The sequence below is a fragment of the Antedon bifida genome, chromosome 2 (assembly GCF_963402885.1).
Source record: "Antedon bifida chromosome 2, ecAntBifi1.1, whole genome shotgun sequence".
NCBI classification, from domain to species: domain Eukaryota; kingdom Metazoa; phylum Echinodermata; class Crinoidea; order Comatulida; family Antedonidae; genus Antedon; species Antedon bifida.
Genome location: NC_136227.1, coordinates 18,897,987 through 18,925,428, shown reverse-complemented (window position 1 = coordinate 18,925,428; position 27,442 = coordinate 18,897,987). Strand labels below are relative to the sequence as shown.

Below are 27,442 nucleotides of genomic sequence, written 5' to 3'. Positions count from 1 at the left end.
AAGTTGTAATTGAAGGTCAGTTTTCAGAGTGGTTCCCAGTATCATCAGGTGTCCCACAGGGATCGACTTTGGAGCCATTAATGTTTATCCTATACAATAATGACATTATAACCTGAGTTTAAAAGTACTTCGACAAATTAATTATTAAAATAAAAACAAATTGTATCAAGAATAAAATTCGGAACTACAGTACTGTATTTATGGCAGCCATTGATTTTGTTATACACTATCCATTCACTATGAAATATATGTAGACTAAAAAATACACTATCCATTCACTATGAAATATATGTAGACTAAAAATGAAAGCAATACTGGATATGGAACTTTACTTTTGACTTCAGACTTTGCGAAGATAAAAGACACTAAAGAAATATGGCGATGTGTGAATTAGATGATGCACGCAAACACCAACGAAGTATAAAATGCAAAACTATTTATTTTGGGTGTTTTTCGTGGTGTATTAATAATTTGATACATATGGATAAAAGAAAAAAGTCTAGCATAAATTGATTAAAAAACACGAATTGTTAAGTTGTTTTCATGTTCAACAATATATAAAACCATTTGGAATCGTTTTGTTTGTGTGTGTTTATTTTTATTCATTTACATTTTATTTTTATTTCAATGGTTTTGATATTTTGCAATTTTTTTGTGTGAGGGATTTGTTAGCTATTGCTACTTCTGTAATTAAATTGTGGTCTATTATAGCAGTAACCCATGCTCCGCACTATCTTGTCTGCCTTAATAATGATGATAGTGTAAAAGCGCAATACTGGATATGGAATATGAAAGTGACAACGTGCATGACAGGTGCACTTTGATGTCAATCAGTCGGCAGATTAAAACATTTTAATGATAAAATATGAATATGAATTAAGTTATAGAATAATAAAACTACAGCTGATTACGGATACAAAAAGTGCACAACTCGAAAGTAAATGATGCACTCGGACACAAACTTTTAAATTGTGGGTGTATTTTTCGTTGATATTTTGTGGAAACACGACACAAATTTGGATTCGTGTTATTTGTTATTTTATTACATTTCATGGTTTTTTATATTTTGCAATTTTGTTGTGTGTAAGGTTTCGTATCTTTTTTTCTAGTTTTGTAATTACATCGTAGTCTAGTTTGATTTTTAACCTTAAGCGGTGATACTTAATATTACACATGATTCGAACTCGAACGTACTAAGCATTGATCAATGGCCGCTCGCTGAGACCAACCGTTATTTACGAAAATCAGTCTGTTCAAAGAAGAGGTGTAGGCCTAATTAATTAAAACAACGACGCGATCATTCGATACGGTCTTAAGAGTGGTTCCCAGTATCATCAGGTTGCGTATAGTTTATACAGTGACGTAACATGGTCAAATTACTGCTATTTTTTGCCCCTTTTTTAGTGCTTATCCTTAAAATTCAAGTGACATAGTATAGCCTATCATGTACGCCCATCAATAAACATCAGTGTGCCAAATGTGGCACGTAACCGTTCAGTGGTTTTGGAGGAGATACGTAAAATACGCGACAAATTTAGTAGCATTGTCTCAAATTCTTGAAACTTCCCAAGAACGAGGTCTCTTAAATCTTATGAAAGACACATTACAGAACTTGAAAGAGTGAGGATTGAAAACAATCCGAGACCAAAAGATCGCATGAAAAGAAGATCAAAATGTGACATAATTTTGGAGAGAAAAAAGGAAGAAAAACATCAAAATCAATAATACGTTTTACATTAACATAAAGAACATAGTTTGGAAGTCAATCCATCAATATTAAATTGTTCATTTTCGTTTAAGTAGGCATACTGTAGGCTTATAAATAACAATATAATTTCATCTGAAAAAACTACGGTACTCCTCTAGATGTCTGAAAATCCCATGATTTAAATTCATTATCGCTTTACCAATGTTGCGTGAGGGAGCCATTGCTCCTGTCACTACTTTAATTTAATTTGTGATAAAACGTGATACTGTTATAATTATTTAGATTATTTTAAATTATGAGACCAGCGGAAATAGCTTTTGTTTTTGGATGATCCAGGACTTTTGTTTAGATTTTTCAAATTGCCATAATGATCAGTTACATAAGACGTGTTACTTTACTTTTATTTAAAAGTAATCTTATTATGACTATTGTCATTATGCATTAAACAACTTTATGTTGACAACAACAATCCGCCTGCAAAGATGTAAGTTATAATAATAATATTTATTTGGAACAACACTTTTTTAACAGGCAGACATGCGTAGATGGTGCGTCCATACAAATTACAAAATTTAATACAAAAACAATGAAAAACTGAAATTAAAACAATTTTCATATTTGATTATGAACTAACAAAATAAAATTTGACTAAACGCTATTACAAAACTTATTTTAAAACTAAAACTACACTAATACTTGCAACAGCAATGGAAAAGGAAACACACATTAAAAATAAAACAGTTCAAAGTTGTGATACAATTCATTTCTTAGTTTCCAAGCACGGCTTGTGTAAATTTTACAATAACTGTCAAACACAGCATAAATCTCATGAGAGTTATTTTTTTATGAAATTACGTCACTGCTTCCTCGGACATATTTAACCTTAATAGATAGGTCAGTATCTACACAAGTATTCATTGCAATAAGATTACGTTAGTGTTTGAAATTCTTCAATTCTAATACAATGTAACGCAATGTAACTTACTACAAATAAACAGGAAATGTTTAAACATCTTCTTCACCTGACTCACAAACCTTACACTTATCATTTAGATTATCAATGTTTCACTTATTTGTAAAGTGTTTGAACGAAGTTTAAATTTTAAACTTTAGCCATAAAAAAAATCTGTTTTATCCAATAGGCCAGGTGACTCTTTTATCAAAGAGTAATCAAGCAAAGATGTTACCAGTGTGTGTTTGCGCCCTCTTTTGTCTTTGTCTAATTAATCTAAGTACAATACTGTACTACGAGTCTCGTATTCGCTATTGAAATCCGGTAGTTAGTGCGATCAGGTGCCAGTTTGCAGTCAAACAAAAGTCCATCAAAAATTGGTTTATATTGGAAAACCCATAACAGACAGAAAGGTAAAATTGTTAACATGTTTTTGTTTGTACTAAAGTAGACAATATGTTTAGTAATATTTTTTTAATGAATAATATAGGCCTAGAATCCAATACGTTTTTATAGCAGCTGTTTTTGCTGGTGTGATTGTGGTTGTTTGTTTGTTCATGACATGGATGGATTAAGATGAGCAGTCTGTTGTTTGTTTTAATTAATAAATGCTAATTTTGTACAGTGTAATTATTGTTGTGGAATATGTTCTGAAATCTTGGATACTAGATACCACACAAAATGTAATTTTGGAAAAATAATTTTTTATATTTAATAATATACAAATAATGAATGTTTATGAGTCATGTAATGGTACAAATAATGGCATGAGTGAGGTGAATGATGAAAGGTTATATATTTAAAGCCCCCTTCCCTACGTTTTTTAGATCTAATTTAAGATCACAAACTATATTTAATGTAAAAATAATACTATATGGTCCTATTGCGATAACTTTTTTCGTCTTTAAACGGTTAGAAATGTGAAAAATAAGTCGATTCTAATAATTATAGCGGCCCGCTATAAATCCCAAAATGCATTGCGCGCGGATTGATATTTTTGTTTTTCACCTGTAATTCGCCCACTTTTCGATCGATCGTGAGGCCAAAACAAATAGAAGACTCCTAACTTTTCAGCGAAAATACCGGGTTTTCCCCAATTTGTATCAACGGCAAAAATAGAAAGACAATTAAATGCAGCAACTATACAACGTCAGGCTAGGTATATAGCTAGCGTACGATGTTCGTACGTTACCGATGTTTACCAGCTAGGCCTACAAAACTAAGCCTAGCTAGGCTAGGCCTAAGACCGTCCACGAGAGGTCGATCGCCGCAAGCTACTTAGGTAGTGCATTGTTTCTCACTTTTTATCATAATTTACCATAAAACGTACATTTAAGACAAGGAATGACATGGTTTAATGTTTTTAAAGTGATATATATGTATTATTTTCCAAAAAAACGTCCAAAATTGCAGGGAAGGGGTCTTTAACCTTTCATCATTCACCAAATGCCATTATTTGTACCATTACACGAATATAAAACATTCATTATTTGTTCGCCGTGGCTAAAGATACGGTACCATATCTTAACTTCTGTTTGCTAAAGGTACGGTAAAATTGCATTACGTCATAATCAGCCAATGGGGTGCTGGGACGTGTGTGACGTCATCGTATAAGGACTTTGGATTTTTTTTCATATTGCGTCTGTAGAGAATGCCTATCGGCGGCGCCAGGCTGCATGGATGTGTGCGCTGATGCTGTGACTCGGCCCTGGGGCTAGACCTAGCAATGTTGAATCCAGAAGTTTAAAGACCCCTTCCTTACAATTTGTGACGTTTTGTAAAAATAATACATATATATTACTTTCAAAACATTAAACCAGGTCATTCCTTGTCTTAAATGTACGTTTTATGGTAAATTATGATAAAAAGTAAGAAACAATGCACTACCTAAGTAGCTCGTGTGGCGACTGAACAAACCACATAGACAAAAATATCTGGGAGAGCTATTATTCCACTTTAATTCAAGACAATCCAAACAATTCAGAATTTAAATGACAGTGACAACAGCCCACCTAATATGCCCAACTCGCTGGTTCACTCCTAGAATGAAACATAGTAAGTTATAGTTATACACAGTATATTAAATGATTTACTCAAAACACTATGTTGGCACATATAAAGGTAGCTGCTAAAATGATTCATATAAAAGGTAATCATACTCTATCCACTAAATTATAACAGTCAGAATTATTACTATCCTTTCAATCAATATCAAACTTTAACACTATAATAATAATACGTAAACAAAATAACATCGTAAAACTAGCCCTTTCAACGGAGACAAGTCTCAACAAGTAAAACTGTTCAAGCGTGACAGCAGAGAACACAGGGAGAATCTCCATCCCTTGCACATCGATACATCTTAACTTATTAACACTACAGTCCAACCTAAATATCATCTTATGTCTAAATGCACAAGTATAGTAACTACACATAACAATGCCTTGCGTATATCAACAGTTATTACTCTTGCGTGATGATCGCAAATCGACATGGTGTTCACAATTAACATAGATAATCTCTATTCTGTTACCTTCGAGTAATAATTATCTATTCATAATATGGCACGCCATTATAGTTAAACGGCTAAACAACGTGGATCATCCACGGCCTAATTTCGAAGGTAGTTAGGGATTTGCACTAATATCAACAATATGTCGTTTACTTACAGAAGGTTACTATATAATATTTATGACTATTAGTATAAGTGAAGTATAACTATCGGTATTTAATAAACAACTATGCAAGCCTGACTCAACTCAATACTGTTTTACATGTTTTTCTCCGGTCACCCATGTGCGTTCCTCTCTCCTCCACCTCTAGAGGGCGCTACTCTTAATCTAATATATCACAAACACCCCCACTTTAAAATGGATGTCCTCATCCATCGCTAATTGTTGATTACACTAAAGTCTCATTATAACAAAGGTTGGAAGTTACCCAATCTCCGAACTTATCAGGTGGTCGTCTACTCCGTTGTGGTCTGAGAGTACTGCACTGATTGGCCAGTTGTATTTGTCATTAATACCGGAGTTGATCCGTCATGGACTTCGGTTACACCTTCGGATATACCCGTAGAACTTTATTATCTATGTTTGTAACAATCAATCCTGTGAACGTCTTGTGGTTTTTGAGTTTAGGGATGACTCCGTTGGTCAATTTGGTTTCTCCCGGTCTGAGTTGTACTGCGTGTCTGCCCATAAATTTGATTGTACCGATTACACCATTTATATCAGCGAGAACAAATCCGTCGCTGTTCAAAACTGTTAGAGTATCGTGCCAAGCAGTTGAGTAGGTTCTTACGTTCTGCATAAACGTTTGTCCGAACTTACTGTACGCTGCTTCACGGACTGCTCGAAGTACATTGGTACCTATCAGGCATGGAACTTTCTCACTTGTAACTACTGCTAAGACCGGTACTTTGTCGATCTGGACATCCATCACTGCAATACTGACATAGATGACACCTAGGAATGGTACTAGTTGCCCGCTGGCTCCGGTGACCTTAACGTCCGTGGGGTGTATCTTCTTGTCTTTAAGTTTTGGGTTGGATTCCATAAGTGCTTTGCTTATAGTAGTTACCTGTGATCCTGTGTCTAATACTGCTTGGCATGGGATACTGTCGATATGTACAGTTGTGAGGTTGGTTGGTCCTATCAATGGGCGACTTTCATTTGAACCCACGGGTAGCCCTACTGCCGTGGGTTGGGCCAGTTTAACTGTGTGGAGAATTGTGTTCTATCTTGGGTTGTAGCTTGTGGTTGTTGTCTGTTTCGACTCTCACGACAGTCTCGTTTCCAGTGACCCCATCTACCACAGTTGTGGCATTTTCCCCGGGGTGGTGGGTCGCGTTCCGTTGGCGGGTGATGTGTCTGAGATTCTAGTGTCCCTAAGCGTTGCTCCATGACGGACAGTTTTTCTAAAATCGTTTGGAGTGGATCCCTCTTTGCTTCTCTGACGGCAAACGTTGTCGGTGGTTGGTGGTCGGCTAACTCTGCTGCAATTACTTACGTGGTGTTGGTAGTTGTGGTGTTATTGGTATTTGTGGTGTCAGGACTGGCATGGCATCCATAGTGGGCTGTTGTTTGTCTATTGGTGGTCTCAGGATCAAGTATAATTTGGGAAAAATTAAGGTTGGATTTCGGCACCAAATATGTGGCGACTGAACAAACCACATAGACAAAAATATCTGGGAGAGCTATTATTCCACTTTAATTCAAGACAATCCAAACAATTCAGAATTTAAATGACAGTGACAACAGCCCACCTAATATGCCCAACTCGCTGGTTCACTCCTAGAATGAAACATAGTAAGTTATAGTTATACACAGTATATTAAATGATTTACTCAAAACACTATGTTGGCACATATAAAGGTAGCTGCTAAAATGATTCATATAAAAGGTAATCATACTCTATCCACTAAATTATAACATTCAGAATTATTACTATCCTTTCAATCAATATCAAACTTTAACACTATAATAATAATACGTAAACAAAATAACATCGTAAAACTAGCGCTTTCAACGGAGACAAGTCTCAACAAGTAAAACTGTTCAAGCGTGACGGCAGAGAACACAGGGAGAATCTCCATCCCTTGCACATCGATACATCTTAACTTATTAACACTACAGTCCAACCTAAATATCATCTTATGTCTAAATGCACAAGTATAGTAACTACACATAACAATGCCTTGCGTATATCAACAGTTATTACTCTTGCGTGATGATCGCAAATCGACATGGTGTTCACAATTAACATAGATAATCTCTATTCTGTTACCTTCGAGTAATAATTATCTATTCATAATATGGCACGCCATTATAGTTAAACGGCTAAACAACGTGGATCATCCACGGCCTAATTTCGAAGGTAGTTAGGGATTTGCACTAATATCAACAATATGTCGTTTACTTACAGAAGGTTACTATATAATATTTATGACTATAAGTGAAGTATAACTATCGGTATTTAATAAACAACTATGCAAGCCTGACTCAACTCAATACTGTTTTACATGTTTTTCTCCGGTCACCCATGTGCGTTCCTCTCTCCTCCACCTCTAGAGGGCGCTACTCTTAATCTAATATATCACACTCGCGGCGATCGACCTCTCGTGGACGGTCTTAGGCCTAGCCTAGCTAGGCTTAGTTTTGTAGGCCTAGCTGGTAAACATCGGTAACGTACGAACATCGTACGCTAGCTATATACCTAGCCTGACGTTGTATAGTTGCTGCATTTAATTGTCTTTCTATTTTTGCCAGACTCCGTTGATACAAATTGGGGAAAACCCGGTATTTTCGCTGAAAAATTAGTATTCCATTTGTTTTGGCAATACATTTTGGGATTTATAGTGGGCCGCTAAAATTACTAGATATTTATTTTTACATTAAATGTAGTTTGTGACCCTAAATTAGATCTAAAAAACGTAGGGAAGGGGTCTTTAATAACGGGCGACAACATCGATGCTGTATTAATAGAACAAGTTCATGTGGTTGGTGGACGTTACATAAAGCGTTTAAAACATGCACTCAATCTCAAATATTATTTCATTATACAACATACAGTAGTAGTATTATAATCCGATATGTTGATAGCCAAATTAGAAGTAAAGGAATTATAATTCAATGTTGGAAAATGTGTTGCGTCTAGTTCATTTGTCCATAGTTACTATAATGAGGGTTTTCTTTTCATTTCAAATGGCCATATGACCTACATTTCATTCACATTGATTAAAACAGTAACATTTGGTTTTAATAATATTATATTAAATGTTATATTTATATGGATTTTATAAACACACCTACTTTAGTGTTAATTATGTCAACAAACGACCAAACAATCCTAGGCCTAGCAAGGCTAAAACGCTTAGGCTAGGCCTAGCCTAATACTAACAGGCCTAGGCTAGACCTAGTACTAGCTTGGCTGAAAGGCAAAACTTCGACAGACAATTATATATATATAATATAAAAATTTAATCCCTAACTCTGACAGAGTGTTCTAGATGGCATATGATAAATAAATGCCGATTCCATGTCTTTCTTGTCTTAATCAAAATTCTACACACGATCTAAAGCTAATTTAAATGCCTTTTTGATCTAAATTAGTAATATATCTTTCCAGAAATGTACTTCTATTGCGAAAAACCAGTCATCATAACATTCAAATCGCCGCGATAGTACAAAATAGGTGGCGCTGTTATATTTCTAAAGCATTTATAGTATAAAACAAAATATTTTCCAATTTACACGAAAAGATTTTTTTTTTCGTACGCCAAAAAAAGTACTATTAAACAATCGTATATTAGTGCGTACTATTGCACGCCATGTGACCCACATTTGTCTAATCAAATGACAGGAATTTATTTAGGTGTTATTATATAATACTAGATGGTACGCTCGCTTCGCTCGCGTACCATCTAGGTCGTGCCCACAGATGGTTCTCGAATACATAATAATTTCAGCGTTAAAAAACTGGCGATTTCAAATGTACGTACCGCAGGACAATAATACACGTCGTTTACAGGAACAAATAAATAGACACTGTGATTTATGTACTCAACTAAAATTAGCACCCTGGCAATTACTTCCGCAAGAGAAACTTGTCACAAAATGAGAGCAATTGTTTAAGTTATTTAAACAAACTTAATAATTTGTGTTTTGTATGTAACATTAGGGTTGAGGGATGGGGAAGAGGATGGGTGCAAAGAGGAAACATTTTAAAATATATTCTTTATCCATTTAGTAACGAAATATTAATTGTTTTCATGTTTTACAAATAATATACCACTAAACACAGTAAAACATTGCGATGTAATACTTTGTTGAAACTATCACCGTCCTAGTCAATTGAAAGTGTACAGTATATGTAACGATACATCAACACGACATGTATATGTTTATATAATGTAAAACAATTTGTGAAAACCACCTCTATTCGGGGCAAATCATAAATTCGATTTAATCGTCAATAAATATTAAATTATCTAACTCAACTTAATTAGTAGGCCTAATGGTTTTTAATTGTTTCTTAGAGCCAATTCATACTTTAAGTTGGTTCCTACCCTACCCACCAAAGTTGTTCTGCGTTTAGGGCATGTGATGCACCGTAGGCCTATCCTCTACTGGCTTTACAACGCTACTCATGCCAGTGAGGGAAGGGTGATGATGTGGGTGGTTTAACTGCAATAATAAAGATTTGTACATAGGCCTAATATACGGCGACTGAAAACGCTAGTTCATTATCCGTTTAAAAAAAATCTATATCCAACCTCTGCAGTACAGATTGAAAAAAAATGGATCAAATTTCTGTTATGAGTATACAGTACTTGCCTTTACGACGCCTGAGGGAATAGACACTTGAATTGTGGAACAGAGATTGGAATGTTCCATTCATCGCAAGTCAATACATTTGTATAAACGTATATTAAATCTATCAAAATAGTATTTTTTAAAGAAAAATGTTGTCTTCAACATTATGATGCTGTACTCGAGCTGTTCAACCGGTTTTCAGCCATTAAAAACAATAATCGTAGGAGGAGATAGGAAAATGCGAATCATCCTCGTATTATTGTCTGCGGGTATTTTTCAAGATGGACATCCATTAGACAGTGTATACCACGATCGAAAAACACCCCTATTGGGGCAAATCGTTGAACCTAAATTCGTTTTAATTGTCAATAACTAATTATCAAACTCAATTTAATTAGTAAACAGGGTTACATCAGGTGGTTAAAATCAGTACCGAGATTCTAACCAACTTTATATACCATCGAGTAAACATTCTAGAAATAACGCGCGATTTACCGAATTTTGCCCTTACGTAAATTTATATATAGATTAATTATTCATTAATTAATTTTCATAATTCCCATTAATCATTGGTGCAGTAATGTCAACATAAAGAAGACCTTATGTGATGTGAACATCGAACTTATGTGCGTAGCTGTTCGACCGTTTTAATTGCCTAGGGAGTTTAATGAACTTTACAGTATGTTATTCTAGCATATATTCCCCCAGATGCGGACGCGAATAAAGCAGCTAAGATCGTTACCGAAACTGTACATGAAGTTTCAGATAAATCTCCTGATTCGCCTAAACTTATTATGGGTGATTTTAACCATTGTGATAAAGAACTGTCGAATTCTCTTCATAATTTCGTAAAATGCGTCAACAAACCAACCAGAGGAGATAACATTCTTGACCAGTGCTATAGTTCTGTAGCTAATTCTTATAAGAATTCGGCAACTCTGATCATAATGTTATCCACCTTTTACCATCTTATAAGCAAAGGTTTATTAGTAAAAAACCTCTAAAGAATTCGGTGAAGATATGGGACGATGAGGCTGTTCATGGACTTTGAGCATGTTTTGAGAACACAGACTGGTCCACCCTTATTGACTCTGAAAGTTTGGACGCTTCTGTTGATACTGTCAACGCATATATTACATTTTGTGAAGAACAATTTGTTAAGACAAGGACTATTAAAGTGTTTGGTAATGATAAACCTTGGGCTACTAAGAAATTAAAGAGTTTGCTAAGAGATAGATGTAAAGCCCATAAAGAAGGGGATTTAGTAAAGTTAGGTATTCTAAAAGACGAAATTAAATTAGAAATAAATTATGCTAAGTTTAAGTACAAAATAAAATTAGAAAATGCGTTTAAATCTAATAACCCACATAACGCTTGGAAATGTTTCAACATGACTGGTATGGATAAGAAAACTAGTACCGTAGTGCCCCGGGTATAATCCCACCCCCCTTGTACGTGAAATTTGCCCGAATTTGGGAGGTGGGATTTCCCGGTGCATGAACTGAAAATGACAATATTTCTTCTGGCTACGATTTAGGCTATCTAAAGCTATATTCCGATGTAGGCCTAGACATTAGACTGCCAGGTCATCTAGGCCTAGGCGGCCTAATTGGTCTATGCCTACTGTATAGATTTTCTCTCAGATTTCTACTTAAAAAATACCCTAAAATGTGATCTAGGCCTGGCTTCCTAAATAATATCGACATGAACTCATACGAGTTCTCCGTCTCTCCCGATTCCCCACGCTCGAGCTCTGTGCAAATCGTATGTGACACGAACTACAGTACTGCTCCGGTCGGTATAGAGGGCGGCGTTTTTTTTATGGTAATCAAGCATGCAGTAGTGTAAACAAGGCAGAATGTACACGGCGAATGCATGATGTGCAGAACGCAATGATGATAATATGATGATATTAAGGTTGTAGAACAACTTTACGATGGCCAATGTTTGATGAGTTTTAAGTCAGCCGAATTCAGAGAAATTACTCTATTTTTTGGTGAGAATTTCTTGAAAAAAAATCGACATTGGCCTAGCTAGCTAGGCCTACCTCTGTCCTAATGATAAATTATACACTGGGACTTTGCCCAGGGATATGCTTGCGTGCTAAGGTAATCATAAAGTCGGGGGTGGGATTATACTCGAGGTGGGATTATACCCGAGGTGGGATTATACCCGAGGAACTATGGTAATAATAATAATAATTTTGGTTTTTGTGAAGATCCTAATGAATTTGCCAATGATTTAGTTTTATTCACGATTTGAGAATGATAATGATAATTAGTTCTTTAATGAGTTAATTGATTGTAATATAGAAGACCGCATTGATATAGATATACAGGATGTTTACCAACAATTTCAGAAAGTGAACAAAAGAAAAGCAGGCGGACCTGATAACAATTAGCGGTCCCTTTTACCCTATTGTTTTAAGAATCCCTGGATCTACACCATGTGCCTATCTGCTGGAAATCGTCAACAATTATCCCTGTCCCTAAAAGAGCCCGCCCTAATCAATTGAATGACTTTCGTCCGGTAGCACTTACCCCTATTGTTATGAAGTGCTTTGAAAAGATTATTAGTAAACATCTTATTGCCCCTTTATCTCCGCTTCTTGACCCTTTGCAATTTGCTTTCCAACCACACAAGTGTGTAGATGATGCTGTTCTTACACATGTCCATTTGATTCAGAGTCATGTTGATAATTTGAAATGTTATGTTAGAGCAACTTTTGTAGATTTTCATTCAATACATTGCAACCTAGCATTCTAATTAGAAAACTTAGTGATATGAACGTAAATCCTTATTTTATAACATGGATTAGTAGCTTTTTAAGTAATAGAGAAACAACGTATGTCAGTATCGGGGACTCTTTCGGATAAACAGATAACTAATGTCGGATCCCCACAAGGTTGTGTTCGTTATTATATGTTTTGTATACGAATGATTGTAAATCTATTCAATCCGAACAATTATTTTTGAAGTACGCCGACGATACGGTCTTATTAGGTTTAATTGATAAGAATGACGAGACATTGTATAGAAACTCAGTGAATTCATTTATTACATGGTGTGTAGATAATCGTTTAGTTATTAACAAAAGTAAAACTAAAGAAATGATTTTTTACTTCCGAAATCGTTCTAATCAACCGGATTATGTTCAGGTTAAAATCAATGAAGTTGATATTGATATTGTGTCCAAATATAAATATCTTGGAATGATAATCGACAACAAGCTTAATTGGGGTGAACATTGTAAAACGATCATGTCTAAGGGTAACTCTAGATTGTACTTTTTAAGAAAATTAAACTCGTTTAATATTAGGTCTATTTTATAAGTCTGTAAAGGAAAGTGTCTTAGTTTATGGTTGTCTGATATGGTATATAGTTTTAGAAAATCAGACCTAAAGAATGTTCAATGTTTAGTAAATAAGGCGTGCAGAATAACTAAACAGACCATTAGATTTGATGATGTTTGTAACGTCAAAATTTATGATAAGGTCATTGCCATAATGAAAGATGAGAGTCATCCGCTCTATAGTGATTTTCAATGGTTGAGATCTGGAAGGCGTTTGAGGGCTACACGTTAATTCTTTCATTCCGTACTCAATTAGACATTTTAATAACCGTAGTTAAGTCGTTGAATTTTGTTGCTATTTAATTTTATTGTATTAACCTTTTAACTTTGAGCAATTGTATGTCACATGAATTTCCGTATGGACAAATAAAATGAACTATGAATCAGGCCCGTAGCCAGGAAGGGATGGGGGGCTTATGTTTCGGGCGTACAACGAACCATATAACAGCGAACCGCCTTTAATCGACTCGAACCCCCATCCTTAACATGCCCAATACCCGCTGTTACGACAAATATGGTCCGTGGCCAAAATCGGGCCGGCCGGACCAGTTTTGGCTCTAAATTTGTGGCCAAAAGGAGTCTGCCACTGCCAAAATCGGTCTGGGTTTTTCTTCTGTAGATTTTAATTAAATTACTAGGCTTTGTTATCTTTTTTTGTAGGTTATCATCACATTCAACAGAGCGCATCTCGGTTATTCGAGCCCCATTTTCGCTCAAATTTTAGTGCTTGTTCAATTAATTATCTTTCTCATGAGTTGCGACCATTTCATTTTGATAACGTCATCACGCGAAAAAACTTTAACTTCAGCGTATATTTGAATATCTTACATCTCTTCAGAATTAAAGGTGACCTTGATGATTATAATTTATTATGAAAGCTGATGTAATGTAGATAAAAATTTATATAAAAACGTTATGATATGGCCAGTTGAAGTTAAAAAGTAGTTTTTTCATCTCTTTCCTCAAATTCATAACAATTTCAAAGAGCGCACAGTGCGCTTCTATGTGCCAAATTTTCTTCCAAATCTTATATTTTTTTGCTAAATTCATTATCTTTCGACATTGTTCAAGTTTATTTTGATAACGTCATCATACCAAAAAATTAGAACATGTGGTTCCCGTAATTTCACCTATGCTACACTGTATATGGATATACAGTATTCTATATGACACATAATAGGTACAACTCGGCACTATAAGTGTATATGCATCATGTCATAGGATGGCGTACATCAACTTTTTACGATACTATATTAACGTACCTGCACGATTCTTAAAATTAAATGTCAGTAAAATTATAAAAATGACCTACAATTCGTCAAAGTGACGAATTAAATTCTAGTTTATACTTTAAAATTATTAAATATAATGAATAACACAAAATGTAAAAAGTGAACTGTGACATTTATGTATTCAACTTTGCCATTTATATTTTATATTTTTTATGTAGGTTTACAGAAGATGATTATGCAAAATGTACATAGTAGAAATGTATGGAGGTATCTGACAAATCCTGTGTGAGATCGCTGTATAAATTTACTTCTACACCTCTACTGCTTAATGCTACTGTATGATTGGTCTCTATTTCAACATAATCATCATCTAATAATTGGTGTTTTGAGTCTCAGTACGCTCATTTTTTGTTGGCACATCAGGAGACAGAAAACAGTTGTTTCAAGAATTCTTTTTCTCTATCTCCAAGAAGTATAATCTGCAGCGATGGGTGAAATATCTATGGGAGGCTCTATGGATCGTTGGACATGTCCAAATGATAGACAACTGGCGTTGAGGGCAAAGTATGTAATATGTACAAAAGTTAAACACAGTTTCAAGATTTTGTTTAAAAAGCACACAATTTCAATATTTTTAAATTGGTGTTGGTAGCAGGTTTCTTACTGTTTAAAGTGAATGAAAATAAATAAATAAAACTGTACAGTAGGCCTACATGTCTTCCATTCACTGAATCCTCTTTTCTACATGCAGTCATTCTGAAGATTCTTTGAATTTCATTTTGTTATACAATTTTAAAATTTAAACTGCATGTTTATTTAGTGATAGTTAACCTCTTTTCCATGTATAAATATGAAACTTCTTTATTTGCTCTACTGTACATATTAATATCCATAGTGATCGAAGTGACGATAATATTCCAGTTTGATACAAAACTATAACACTATAACCCATTCCAACTTGTTTAAACAGTGTTTGTTTTATCCAGGTTTATGGGAGGACAAATGTACATAGTGTAGACTTGCTGGTAGTACATTATTATATACTTACAGTACCTGTAAACTTTCTAGAAATATTTTAATAGTTTGTGAAACAGGCAACAATAAAATTAAAAAAAGAAAAAACATTTTTTTTTAATTAATAATTTACTTAAACATTTATATAGGCCTATTATCTGTTTCCAACATATGTTCAATGGAGTATATAACAATATGGTCTATCCACCTCAATTCAGTAGTACATATCTCGTGAACCGATAGTCCAATTAAGTTTAAATTTGGAATTCTGACCTTTTAGCTTAAAGACACTAGACCTACGTTTTTTTAAACCAAATTTAAGATCACACACTACATTTTGTAAAAATAAATACCATATGGACCTATTGCCATAATTTTTTCGTCTTTAAATAGTTAAAAATGTGAAAATTAAGTCGATTCTGATGATTTTAGCAGCCTGCTATAAATCCCAACATGCATCGCACGCAGACTAATATTTTCATATTGTGATGTGATGCACCCACTTTGATCGATCGCGTGAAATGGTAAACAAATAAAAGAACCATAACTTTTCAGGTATAATACCAGGTCTTGCCAAATTTGTAACAGATTCTGCCAAAAAAGGAAAGACAATTAATTCAGCAAGGCGACAACGTCAGAATAGACTAGCGTACGATGTTTGTATGTTACCGCACTTTACCAGCTAGGCCTACAAAACTAAGCCCAACTAAGCTAGAAACGTCTAGGAGAGAACTTTTGATGCGAGCTACTTAGGTACAGTAGTGCATTGTTTTTCTCTTTTTATCATAATTAACCTTAGAACCCACATTTAAGACAAGAAATGACCTGGTTTAAAGACCCCTTCCCTACAATTTGTGACGTTTTGTTAAAATAATACATATATATAACTTTAAAAACATTAAACCAGTTCATTCCTTGTTTTAAATGTACCTTAAGGTAAATTATGATAAAAAGTGAGAAACAATGCACTACCTATATACCTCGCGGCAAATGACCTCTCGTGGACGGTCTTTACAATTTGGGGAAAACCTGATATTTTCGCTGAAATTTAGGAGTCTTCCATATGTTTTAGCCTCATGATCGATCGAAAAGTGGGTGAATTACAAAAGAAAAACAAAAATATCAATCCGCGCGCAATGCATTTTGGGATTTATAGCAGGCCGCTAAAATTACTAGAATCAACTTATTTTTCACATTTTTAACCATTTAAAGACAAAAAAGTTATCTCAATACAGTAGGACCATATAATATTCATTTTTACATGAAATGTAGTTTGTGACTTTAAATTAGATCTAAAAAACATAGGGAAGGGGTCTTTAAAGTTATATATACATTATGCATTATTTGTACAGTAGGCGTAACAACAACAATAAAGATATTTTCTAATAATAATAACTATTATTTTAACATTATATTGCAGCAATTCCAAAAAAATCATCATAAGTCCTGTATTCTACTCATATTTTGATGTCTGTCACAAATGGACATGCTCTGTTCCTGTGAAACAAAAACTGTGATTTACAAACTGCTATCATATCAACTTTTTGGTTGATTACAATTAAAATGTACATAAATGATGAACATTAGATTTTTACCGATTGTGATTTTTTTTTAACAGACTGAACACAGGCTGGTCATTTCATACTAAGGCTTCACAGAGGTACAAGAAAGGAGATTCTCTGTCTCACGAAGAACATGAAAGAATACTTCATGTCATCCAGAAAGCTGATAAGCTAGAGATTTTGGAACAAGAGAGAATTGGGTTTGTATTTTCATAATTCTACAGAATAGACAATATGCGTATTTAGGGTGAGGTGGAGTGTTTAGATTATCAACCCTAAATATCTAATTTTTAAGCCAGTCATCCTTCCAATTATTTTAACTTTCACCTGGGACAAAAGTTTCCTATTTTTTAATTCAATATTTTACTCAGCCTTAGTCACGAGGAGCCTCTGCAACAAATTACAATATGCTGAGAAGGTGGAGAGTACAAACGTTCCAACCCTCCCAATTTCTCTGGTAGATTTTTATTCATTTTGATTCCAGTTACATATTAATTAATTTTTAACAGTATTTTTGAAGTCTTTTTCTTGAAGGTAGATTTCTTTAAATCCTCATTTATTACAGTACAATGAATGAATGATTATTGATAAAATGTGTATTTTGAATATTTCAAAAACACAAAAATGTGTATTTGGAAAAGCATTGCTTTATTATCAATAGAGTTTGAAAAATGCAATTAGGCTACATTATGCAACTGCATGATCACTCTTGCAAAGAATGATAATCAGCATTGATATGTTTTATATTGTATTGTATATTTAACCATGGAGTAATATCTTTACTCCATGATTTAACATTTCATCATCATACACTATCATACAAATAAATTATGAGTTGAATGGGGAGGATATTTTATGTGTTGACAGACTTTTATAAACAAATAATGAATGCTTATGAGTTTAATGGTACAAATAATGGCATTAATAATAATATTTTAACGAGGCGAAGCCGAGTTGATATTCATTCCAGACAATGGTGCCTGCCTTTATTTTATATATAACCTTTCATCATTCACCAAATGCCATTATTTGTACCATTACACGAATATAAAACATTCATTATTTGTTTTATATTACATCTAAATAGATTCCTGTCATTTGAATCAATTAAAAGGTAGGCCTAGCCAAGGCCTACATTTGATTCACATTGACTAAAACAGTAACATTTGGATTTTAATAATATTATATTAAATATTATATGGATTTTATAAACACACCTACTGTACTGTAGTGTTAAAGACCCGTTCCCAACAATTTGTGACGTTTTGGAAAAATAATTCATATTTATTACTTTAAAAACATTAAACCAGGTCATTCCTTGTCTTAAATATACATTTTATGGTAAATTATGATAAAAAGAGAGAAACAATGCACTACATAAGTAGCTTGCGGTGAATGTCCTCTCGTTGGCCAAGCTGGTAAACATCGGTAATGTACGAACATCGTACGCTAGCTGTAGCCTGACACTGTATAGTTGCTGCATTAATTATCTTTCTGTTTTGCCAGACTCTGTTGATACAAATTGGGGGAAACCCAGTATTTTCGCATTTGTTTTGGCCTCATGATCGATTGAAAAGTGGGTGAATTACAGAAGAAAAACAAAAATATCAATCAATCGCCTTATTTTTCACATTTGTAACCATTTAAAGACGAAAAAAAGTTATCTCAATAGGACCATATAGTATTTATTTTTACATTAAAATGTAGTTTGTGAACTTAAATTAGATCTAAAAAACGTAGGGAATGGTACTTCAATTATGTCAACAAACGACCAAACAATCCTAGACCTAGCAAGCCTAAAACGCCTGGGTCATTCTTCAGTAAGTGTCTAATTTCAGGTTTATAAAAAATCGATTTTAAAATTTGCATTTTTTAAATTTTAAAAGTTTATTCAGATAAATGAACATGTATTACATGGCAAGCGTATGTTTGGCGCAATCTTTATTATATATTTTGTATTTTATTCGTATTATACATGGTTCTATGTTACTGTCATATCTGTCACATTTATGGAATATACAAAGATAGAAAAAATAATGGTTTAGGAATTATAAAATTATTACCATTATTAATTCTTTGATACTATATATTATTTTTGTCTCTATTAATCAAAAAATGATTGTTTTAACATTTATTAGTATGATTTTATACGTTCAAAACCATTTACTATTCCAAAAAATAATAATTTTCAGAAAATAGTATGACTGTCACTGATGTTTTACAAAATTCTGTTGAACTAATATTACTATCCATTGACATAATAGAAGAATATTGTTTATATTTCAATATACCACATAATTGCGTTCATTACTTGTACTTCCAGTTGAAAAAAACCAGAAATTATAATTATTTAATGAGTTCTATACCGTTCGGATATGACATTCAATAAAGGTACGCAACTGTAATTTTTCAAAAACCTCGTTTTATTAGCTTTTTCCTCTTTTATTGAAAATGATGTGCAGCTAGTTTTATTTTAATATCTTCGCATGTTTACAACGCACAGTCAATTTTTTTCCCCGCCGTTCATTAAACTGTAGACGGCACATTTAAATTATGTGACGGAAATGACACAAAACTGCGGGACAAGCTTTTTCCAAACAAAAACTTTAAAGTTTGAGATTTAATGTATGTAGAGATGTATTTCGAAGAATATAATCGCATGAAATCATGATTAACTAACTTTTTACAATATAAAGTCCTGTCAAATATATACGGCGATCATAAAATTGAAGATGTACGATCGGGACATAGGATTTTAGGGGGTTGCCTGAAACATTTTTATAAAAATTAACAATATCAATGTAATTATCTTTGTTTTATGTAATTAATTATATTTACAATAATGTTGATTATGATTTAAGTCAAGAATTTTTATTTTTTAATGATGAATTTTCAGTCTCTATCCCACCAAAGTATCGGGACACGATTTTAGACACTTACTGAAGAATGACCCGCCTAGGCCTAGCCTAATACTAACAGGCCTAGGCCTAGCTAAATATGAAACTTTGACAGGCAAATGGAACTCATCTAGGCTAATTATGTTTTTTCCAACGATTCCACGTCTTGTAGAGAAGTTCCCATGAATATCAAAATCCTACAAACGATCTAAAGCTAATTTAAATGCCTTTTTGATCCAAATTAGTACATATATAACTCTCCAAAAATGTAATTCCATCGCAAAACCAGTCATAACATTCAATTGCAGCGAAAGTACAAAATAGGTGGTGCTGTTGTATTTCAAAAGCAATAGTATAAAAGAAATATTTTCCAAACACGGAATTAAATGTTCCCTTAATAGTGCGTACTATTGCACGCCATTTGACCCACAATCGTCCAATCAAATGGCAGGAATTATTTTAGGTGTTATATAATATCAATTATATTTCGTCATCAGTTAGTCCTCACGTCATTGTACGAGAGACAGTACCGCGCATGTGTCAACCAGTTGTACCATTGATGTTGCCAGCTATTTCGTTTTTTAGAGATTAATTAACGTCCAAAATATGGCAATAACTGTCATATTTTTAATAAAATCGTTAACTGATCTTTCTAGATAAGTATATACACTTTATAGATATATATATATATATATTGTCAATTAGTTTTTTAAAAAAGGGTAAAATATTGGAAGATCATATCAATGATTTTCCCGCCGAACGGCGAAGAGTAGCCTTGCTAGACGGTCGTTGTTGCCTCCTATTGCGCGGGCGGCGGCGAGCGAATTATCAGGTGAATGTGCAGCGTACTTGTTGCAAAAACAAATGTTCTACTTCTTCTCTTCTTCGTATTTGGAGCCAACTTCATGAGAGTTTAGGAATAATAAATTAAGAGTATGCCAAACGTCTACCGAACTGCTTTTTAAATAAAGCAATTATTAATTCATAAAAGTGAAGCAAGTAACTATTATTAATTATTGGCCTAGGCCTAAATTGTTTACTGTATTTTAATTTTTAATAATACATCAGCCTATCAGGCATATACACCAGCCTCACAGGAGGCAAATCACATCACAAAGCATCAATCAAGCCGTAACTCTGCACACACAACACTAGGCACCTCAAAATGGTATTTCTGATGAGGATGCCCTTCGTATTTTAGTTGATATTGACAAAAAAGTTGAGCTTGAGAGGGATAATAATGTAGACTCCATCCTCGAAATGAATAGGCCTATGCATCTTTATGCATTGACAACAATGTGGGCCTAACATTTCAGATAAGTGATATAATGCATGCTAAATATGAAACTTCACTTAAACAAGAAAAACTATTATGGACAAATATTGTCAGGTACCTGGTAATCTAACAGAATTGTATGGACAAATCTAGGGTGGATTAAAAGGCTTTAACAAACTGAGGGAATTAAGAGTAGCAGTCCTACTGGACTCCGTTGTCAGGGCCACAAATGCCATATCCCTCTGTATTGTTCACGATATGCTAAATTAAAGCAAAAGAAACAAACAAGGTTCCAGACTGTAAGCTACAAGCTACTGAGCTATTCGATTTCTGTGACCCTTTTGGGCTTTGTCAATAAGAACTCTCAAACCTCTGTTTCAGAGCAGTTAAATAGCTTAAATGTGTGTTTACGCATAAACACACTAGACACATTTCTTATTGGTAATGACCTAAAAAAAGGTTAGTGACAGAGACAAAGCTTGAGGCAATAATTTTTGACTTGCTAGAATCAACCTTAAGTGGGGATGTGTATACTCCTTACATAATGCAGCTTAGCTCCAAGAGGGTACAACCCTCAAACATATCGACGTCAAATTTCTCACAATCAGTCCCAAGTACCAGCCAGTGCCAGGGTACCGTCTGGTCAGTATTGGGGCAAGGTAGTAAGAGTGTTCAGAAACTATTGTCGATAGATTAAAAAGTCTGTAAACCTTAAGGTGTACTTAAACCACTGAGTAGAATACAATTGTCAAATTATATATAAAAATTGAGAAAAATTTGTGACAAAAATCATCAAGAAAAATTGGATACAGAATTCCACCAATATCAAACTATTGTTGAACCGGAAAAATTGTATTCCGGGAAAAAACAATTATCCAAAAATGTAATTGTAAAGTGTGCACCACTGCTGCCTGGAAAAAGGATGATAAATAAACAATTCAAAACCAATACATTGAGAGAGTATACACATTTTAAAATATATACAATCAACACGGTATTGTATTTGTTAACACATAGTATACTGGATGGCCTCAATACTATAGATTTCAAAGATGCTTATTACAGTATGAGAATACACAAAGATTCAAAGAAATATTTAAAATCTCGCTATGGAGAGCTTTATAAATACACAGCATAACCTAGCGGTCTGTTCTTGCCCACAAACATTTTACTAAATTATTTAAAACACCACTTATAGACTGAGGCAGAGAGGGTATATCCTTTGTGCTTACAGTATATTGATGGTTTGCTATTGATTGATTGTGTTGATAATGTTATGGAAACAATAAACATCTTTGATAAGTTAGGTTTGTTATACATCGGGAAACAAGGCCATATACATGGCTGCAGTCGCGTACTCAAGTTTGTGGTTACCGACCGACCGACATTATACTAAGCAGATCACCTTTGTAGGTTCTAACATCAATTCAAATACTATGAGAATAACTTTGATCAGGTCCAAAATTGATCGACTTGTTAATTGTATTCGCCTAATCCAATCATTCGTGAAATAAAGTTATTGGGTACATGGTGCCAAGTTTCCCTGGTTACAATTTGACCAAAGCCATTATTGTTCACTGGGAGAAAAATAAACTTAATGCTTTATTTAAAGCTAAAGAAAATTTTGACTGTAATGTAATCATCTCGGCTATTGATAATCTACAGTGGTGGTTAATGGAACCACAAAGTGTTAATGTAATCAGACATAGACCAATTGATATAATTATCCATACAGATGCCTCTCTTTCGGGTTATGGGAAATATCTCAACAGGTGGTCATAGGACCATTGATTATCAGCAGCATCACATTAACTATATTAGAACTTTTAGCTGCTTATTTTGGTCTTTCTCTAGAATAAATAAATGGTAAACAAATGAAAATAATGAACGAAAACACAGCAGCTGTTTGTGTTGTTAACATGGGCACTTGCCATAGTTCTAAATGCAAATTTAGTGGCAGGAAAGATTTGGAATTTTTGTGAGATAAACGATATCTGGTTGGCGGCTGGTCATCTTCCAGGCCATATTTCAGCCGATTTTAAATCCAGAGATAAAACTATTGACACAGGATGGAAATTAAAAGAAATGTATTTAATTTTTATTTGCATCATGATTAAACAGACAGATACATATGTCTCATATACAGTTAGTCCAGTAAAAATATGGTTGAACCTAGAACAAATTGCAACAGAATTTTTTTGTGTTTTATATGGTTGATATGGTGAACATAAACATCATATCCAAAGTTTACCAAAATCGGACATCGGGAAGTGGGTTAATTAGCATAAATTCAAAATGGCCGCTATTTGCTATTTTAAAGCCCCATATCTCCTTAACGGTTGGATTTAGACCACCTAAGTGCATTACGAGTAGATATAAATGTGATATTAAAATTCTAATTAGCATATTTAAATTCCCATATGACGTACCTATGACGTCATATGTTAGTTGTGACGTCATATATTATGTTATAACTGCTTAAATGACATTATCCTATGCTAAAAAATGTAGAAACTGCAGGAAAACAATTTTCTAACAATTTCCTGTTGAAATGAACTGAACTAAATGATATCCAAAGTTTACCAAAATCAGACTTCAAGAAGGGGGTCAATTAGCATAAATTCAAAATGGTTGCTATTTACTATACCATTTTGAAGCCCTGTATCTCCTTAACGGTTGGGTTTAGACATCCTATGTGCATTACGAGTAGATATATGTAAAAACCGTTGAAATTTATCATTAAGTTTCCATTTACAAAATCTTATGAAAATAGTTGTTCTACAGAACCGTATGAAAGGTGATCAACTGTATTTCCGAAACTGATTTGTACTCACGCGCACATCTTGTTTTGTGTTCCCTAAAACTACATCTTTTAGAACTTCACCTCTTTAAATTGGTAAAGGAAAATAAAAAAATATTGTAATGAGGTGATTGTCTGTGGGTCAGGCTATTCAAACCCATCATTCCGATCCCACAAACTCATCTTGATTCCCCAACTGGGAATTGAGATGATACATAATGATAAATGTCATACTGTAGTTTTCGGTATAGTCGGCATCTCCATTCTGCTCTTTCAAAGTTGCTATTTCATTGCCAGAAATTGCATCTGTTTGGTGTCGATCATTTATGAGACAACTTTTTATGACATATACTGTTTATCTTTTGAATGTTGTTTCAAAGATTCAATGAGCATATAACAAGGACATTAAATAATGTGTCAACAAGGATGAAGAAACGTTAATCAGTTAAAGATACACATCAACGGAATCCAAAAGGGGTTTTTAAGGTAATACAGTAATTTTCCTCCTTGACAGAAAAATGGAATAGAAACTTTGAATGCAGATGGGGATCTATTAAATATATTACTTTGCCATTATTAAAAAAGCGATTGAGTTTTAAGACAGAAGAAGCAAAAAATGGAATAATTGGTACTTTAAAAGAAAACGCAAAGATGTTGCACATTTGCTCCTTAAGACGCTCTGCACTTGCAAAGAAACAGAGGGATGCATTATATTCGAAGCAAGAACTGAAAAAAGACATCAGAAAAGCCAAGTAGACTTGCTGTGCCTACATGTATGGTGGAAGTATTTTGACGGCGCCAACATTACATATTCTATGTATGTACTTTGGATGGGAAACTTACTTTGATCCAACTCCATATTTAGGATTGGGTTGAATTATTAAATCCAAGACTCATTACAGAATTAAGAATCTCTTTTCTTTAAATATATATAAGATATATATGCTGTTATTAAAAGTTGCAGTTGCAGAAAATTAACTGGAATGTTGTATTGCATGTTGTGAAGGGTGGCCGAATAACTTCTGATACCCATGATCTTAACATGGATGTGTTAAATGTTCTACTATGTTCATGAGATTAAAAACATCTTTTCCTACGGTTTCTATATTTTTCCCTTAGAATAATGCCAATTGAGCATTATTGTCACATAATATGACGTCAAATGTCTTATGACATCATAGGTACGTTATATGGTAGTTTAAATACGCTAATTGGAAAGTTTAATATCACATTTATATCTACTCGCAATGCACTTAAGTGGTCTAAAACCAACTGTTAAGGAGATATGGAGCTTCAAAATGGTATAGTAAATAGCGGCCATTTTGAATGTATGCTAATTAACCCACTTCCTGATGTCCGATTTGGGTAAACTTTGGAAATAATGTTCATTTCAACAAGGAGAATGTTAAGAAACATGTTTTCTTGCAGATGCTAAATTGTTCGCATAGTATAATGTCATTTAAACAGTTATAACATAATATATGACGTCACAACTACCATATGACGTCATAGGTATGTCATATGGTAGTTTAAATATGCTAATTAGAATGTTTAATATCACATTTATATCTACTCGTAATGCTCTTAGGTGGTCTAAATCCAACCGTTAAGGAGATATGAGGCTTTAAAATAGCAAATTGCGGCCATTTTGAATTTATGCTAATTAACCCACTTCCCGATGTCCGATTTTGGTAAACTTTGGATATGATGTTCATTTGAACCATATTTACCAGACAAAACAAAAAAAAATTCTGTTGCAATTTGTTCTAGGTTCACCCTATTTTTGACTTATCTTTACTGGACTAAGTAGACAAGACAAAATATGCCAGACACATAGATGCCTTCACTATTTCATGGGCATATACCCTGACATGTTATTGTTTTCCTCCATTTAATTGCATTCTTGTAGTCATCCAGAAATTTATCCAAGACAAGCAGAGAGAATTTTAGTGGTGACTGGCCGTCACAGACATTGCTGCTGGGAGTCCTGAATAGACCACCAGAGTGTGACTTACCACGATCAGTTCTCCTTGTTATGCCATATTAACCAGAGTTGCTATACATCCGCTTCACAAGAAATTGCAGAAACTTTGTACTGGTCTCAATTTTTAGAGAAAGGCTTTTTAGAAAATACAGTTGATATAATAATAATATTGTTACATTCTGACGTGATGGAACAAAATCACAATACTGTATGGCCAAGGGTTGGTTTAAAATAATTGTTGTTACGTTCTGCCACTGTTGTCAGACATGTTTAAGTCTGGCTTATCTTATAGTTCAATTAATGTTGCTCGTAGTATATCTAAGACCAACATTATCAAGATATGTATCAGCACATGGGATATTATTATTTTCATTCATCATTTATCCAAAAAGAGCCTTCGTTTGTCTTATCTATTAAGGCTTTCATATGGGTTTGCCCTCTTATTTTGCTTGGTGAGTGGAAAACTTGAATCATTGAGAAATTTATGTTTGAATTAATATAATATACATGCAATAATACAATATACTGTAGAGTAATAATCAGCTATAATAATACTATAATAATATTACATACAGTATATACTATTTACAAAAGGACAAATTGTTTCCTTAAACTTGTATTTGGGGTTTCTCCATTGACATGTGTGTAATAACTACACCTAGGCTGTGTTTATACAACACCCTAAATTTGAACACGTCTTTAATTTTTAGCGTGTTGCACGGGCCGAGGTTAACCCCACAAAAACCTTGCAGTTATACATTAAATCGTAATACCGTGTTATACCGTAGTTCATAATTCTAAGTTGTATATATACTCGCATGCATTATGAATTAATATGAGTTTATTAAGGATTTTAATAAAGGATGATTTCGTTTAAAATTTAGTTTATTCAGTTATTGATTTTTTAAATCTGCTTTTGAAATTAGAAAAAAAAATGTTGTAGAATTAGGATAAAACTATGCTACATTTTGCCAAATTATGCCAACATTTGATGAGCGTTAATGTTAAGTGCTAAATCAGTTAAAATATGCAAAAAAGCACAATTATCTACTAGATTTGGTCAACATTTTCACAGCACATACTTTTATTTAATGAGAGGTCAAAACAATACCCCGAGGACACTTCCAACACGCCAACAGCAACCGGGAATCCACAAAATTTTAGGATTCAGCCAAGTAGCCTTTTTTGCAATTAAAATCTCATTACACGGAATCTCTTCGATGTTATACAACACACTTCTCGTAGGCGTGTTGAATATGCGTGTAATAGCGTGTTGTATAAACGCGCCCCTAGTTTGCATAAGACATGCTTACTTGTATTTGGGGTTTCTCCATTGACATGTGTGTAAT

At 33.8% G+C, this 27,442-nt stretch overlaps 1 protein-coding gene across 3 annotated transcripts in view; it reads left to right on the top strand.

The window, feature by feature from the left end:
* Positions 1-2,943: 2,943 nt before the first annotated feature.
* Positions 2,944-27,442, top strand: part of LOC144835091 (rabphilin-3A-like) — a 53,487-nt gene continuing 28,988 nt past the window's right edge. For all 3 annotated transcript variants that reach the window (XM_078690126.1, XM_078690125.1, XM_078690124.1), the window contains exons 1-3: positions 2,944-3,073; positions 14,779-15,124; positions 17,193-17,336. In XM_078690126.1, the coding sequence (XP_078546252.1) occupies positions 15,048-15,124; positions 17,193-17,336 (221 nt within the window). In that variant the 5' untranslated portion in view covers positions 2,944-3,073; positions 14,779-15,047. The remainder of the gene's footprint in view (positions 3,074-14,778; positions 15,125-17,192; positions 17,337-27,442) is intronic.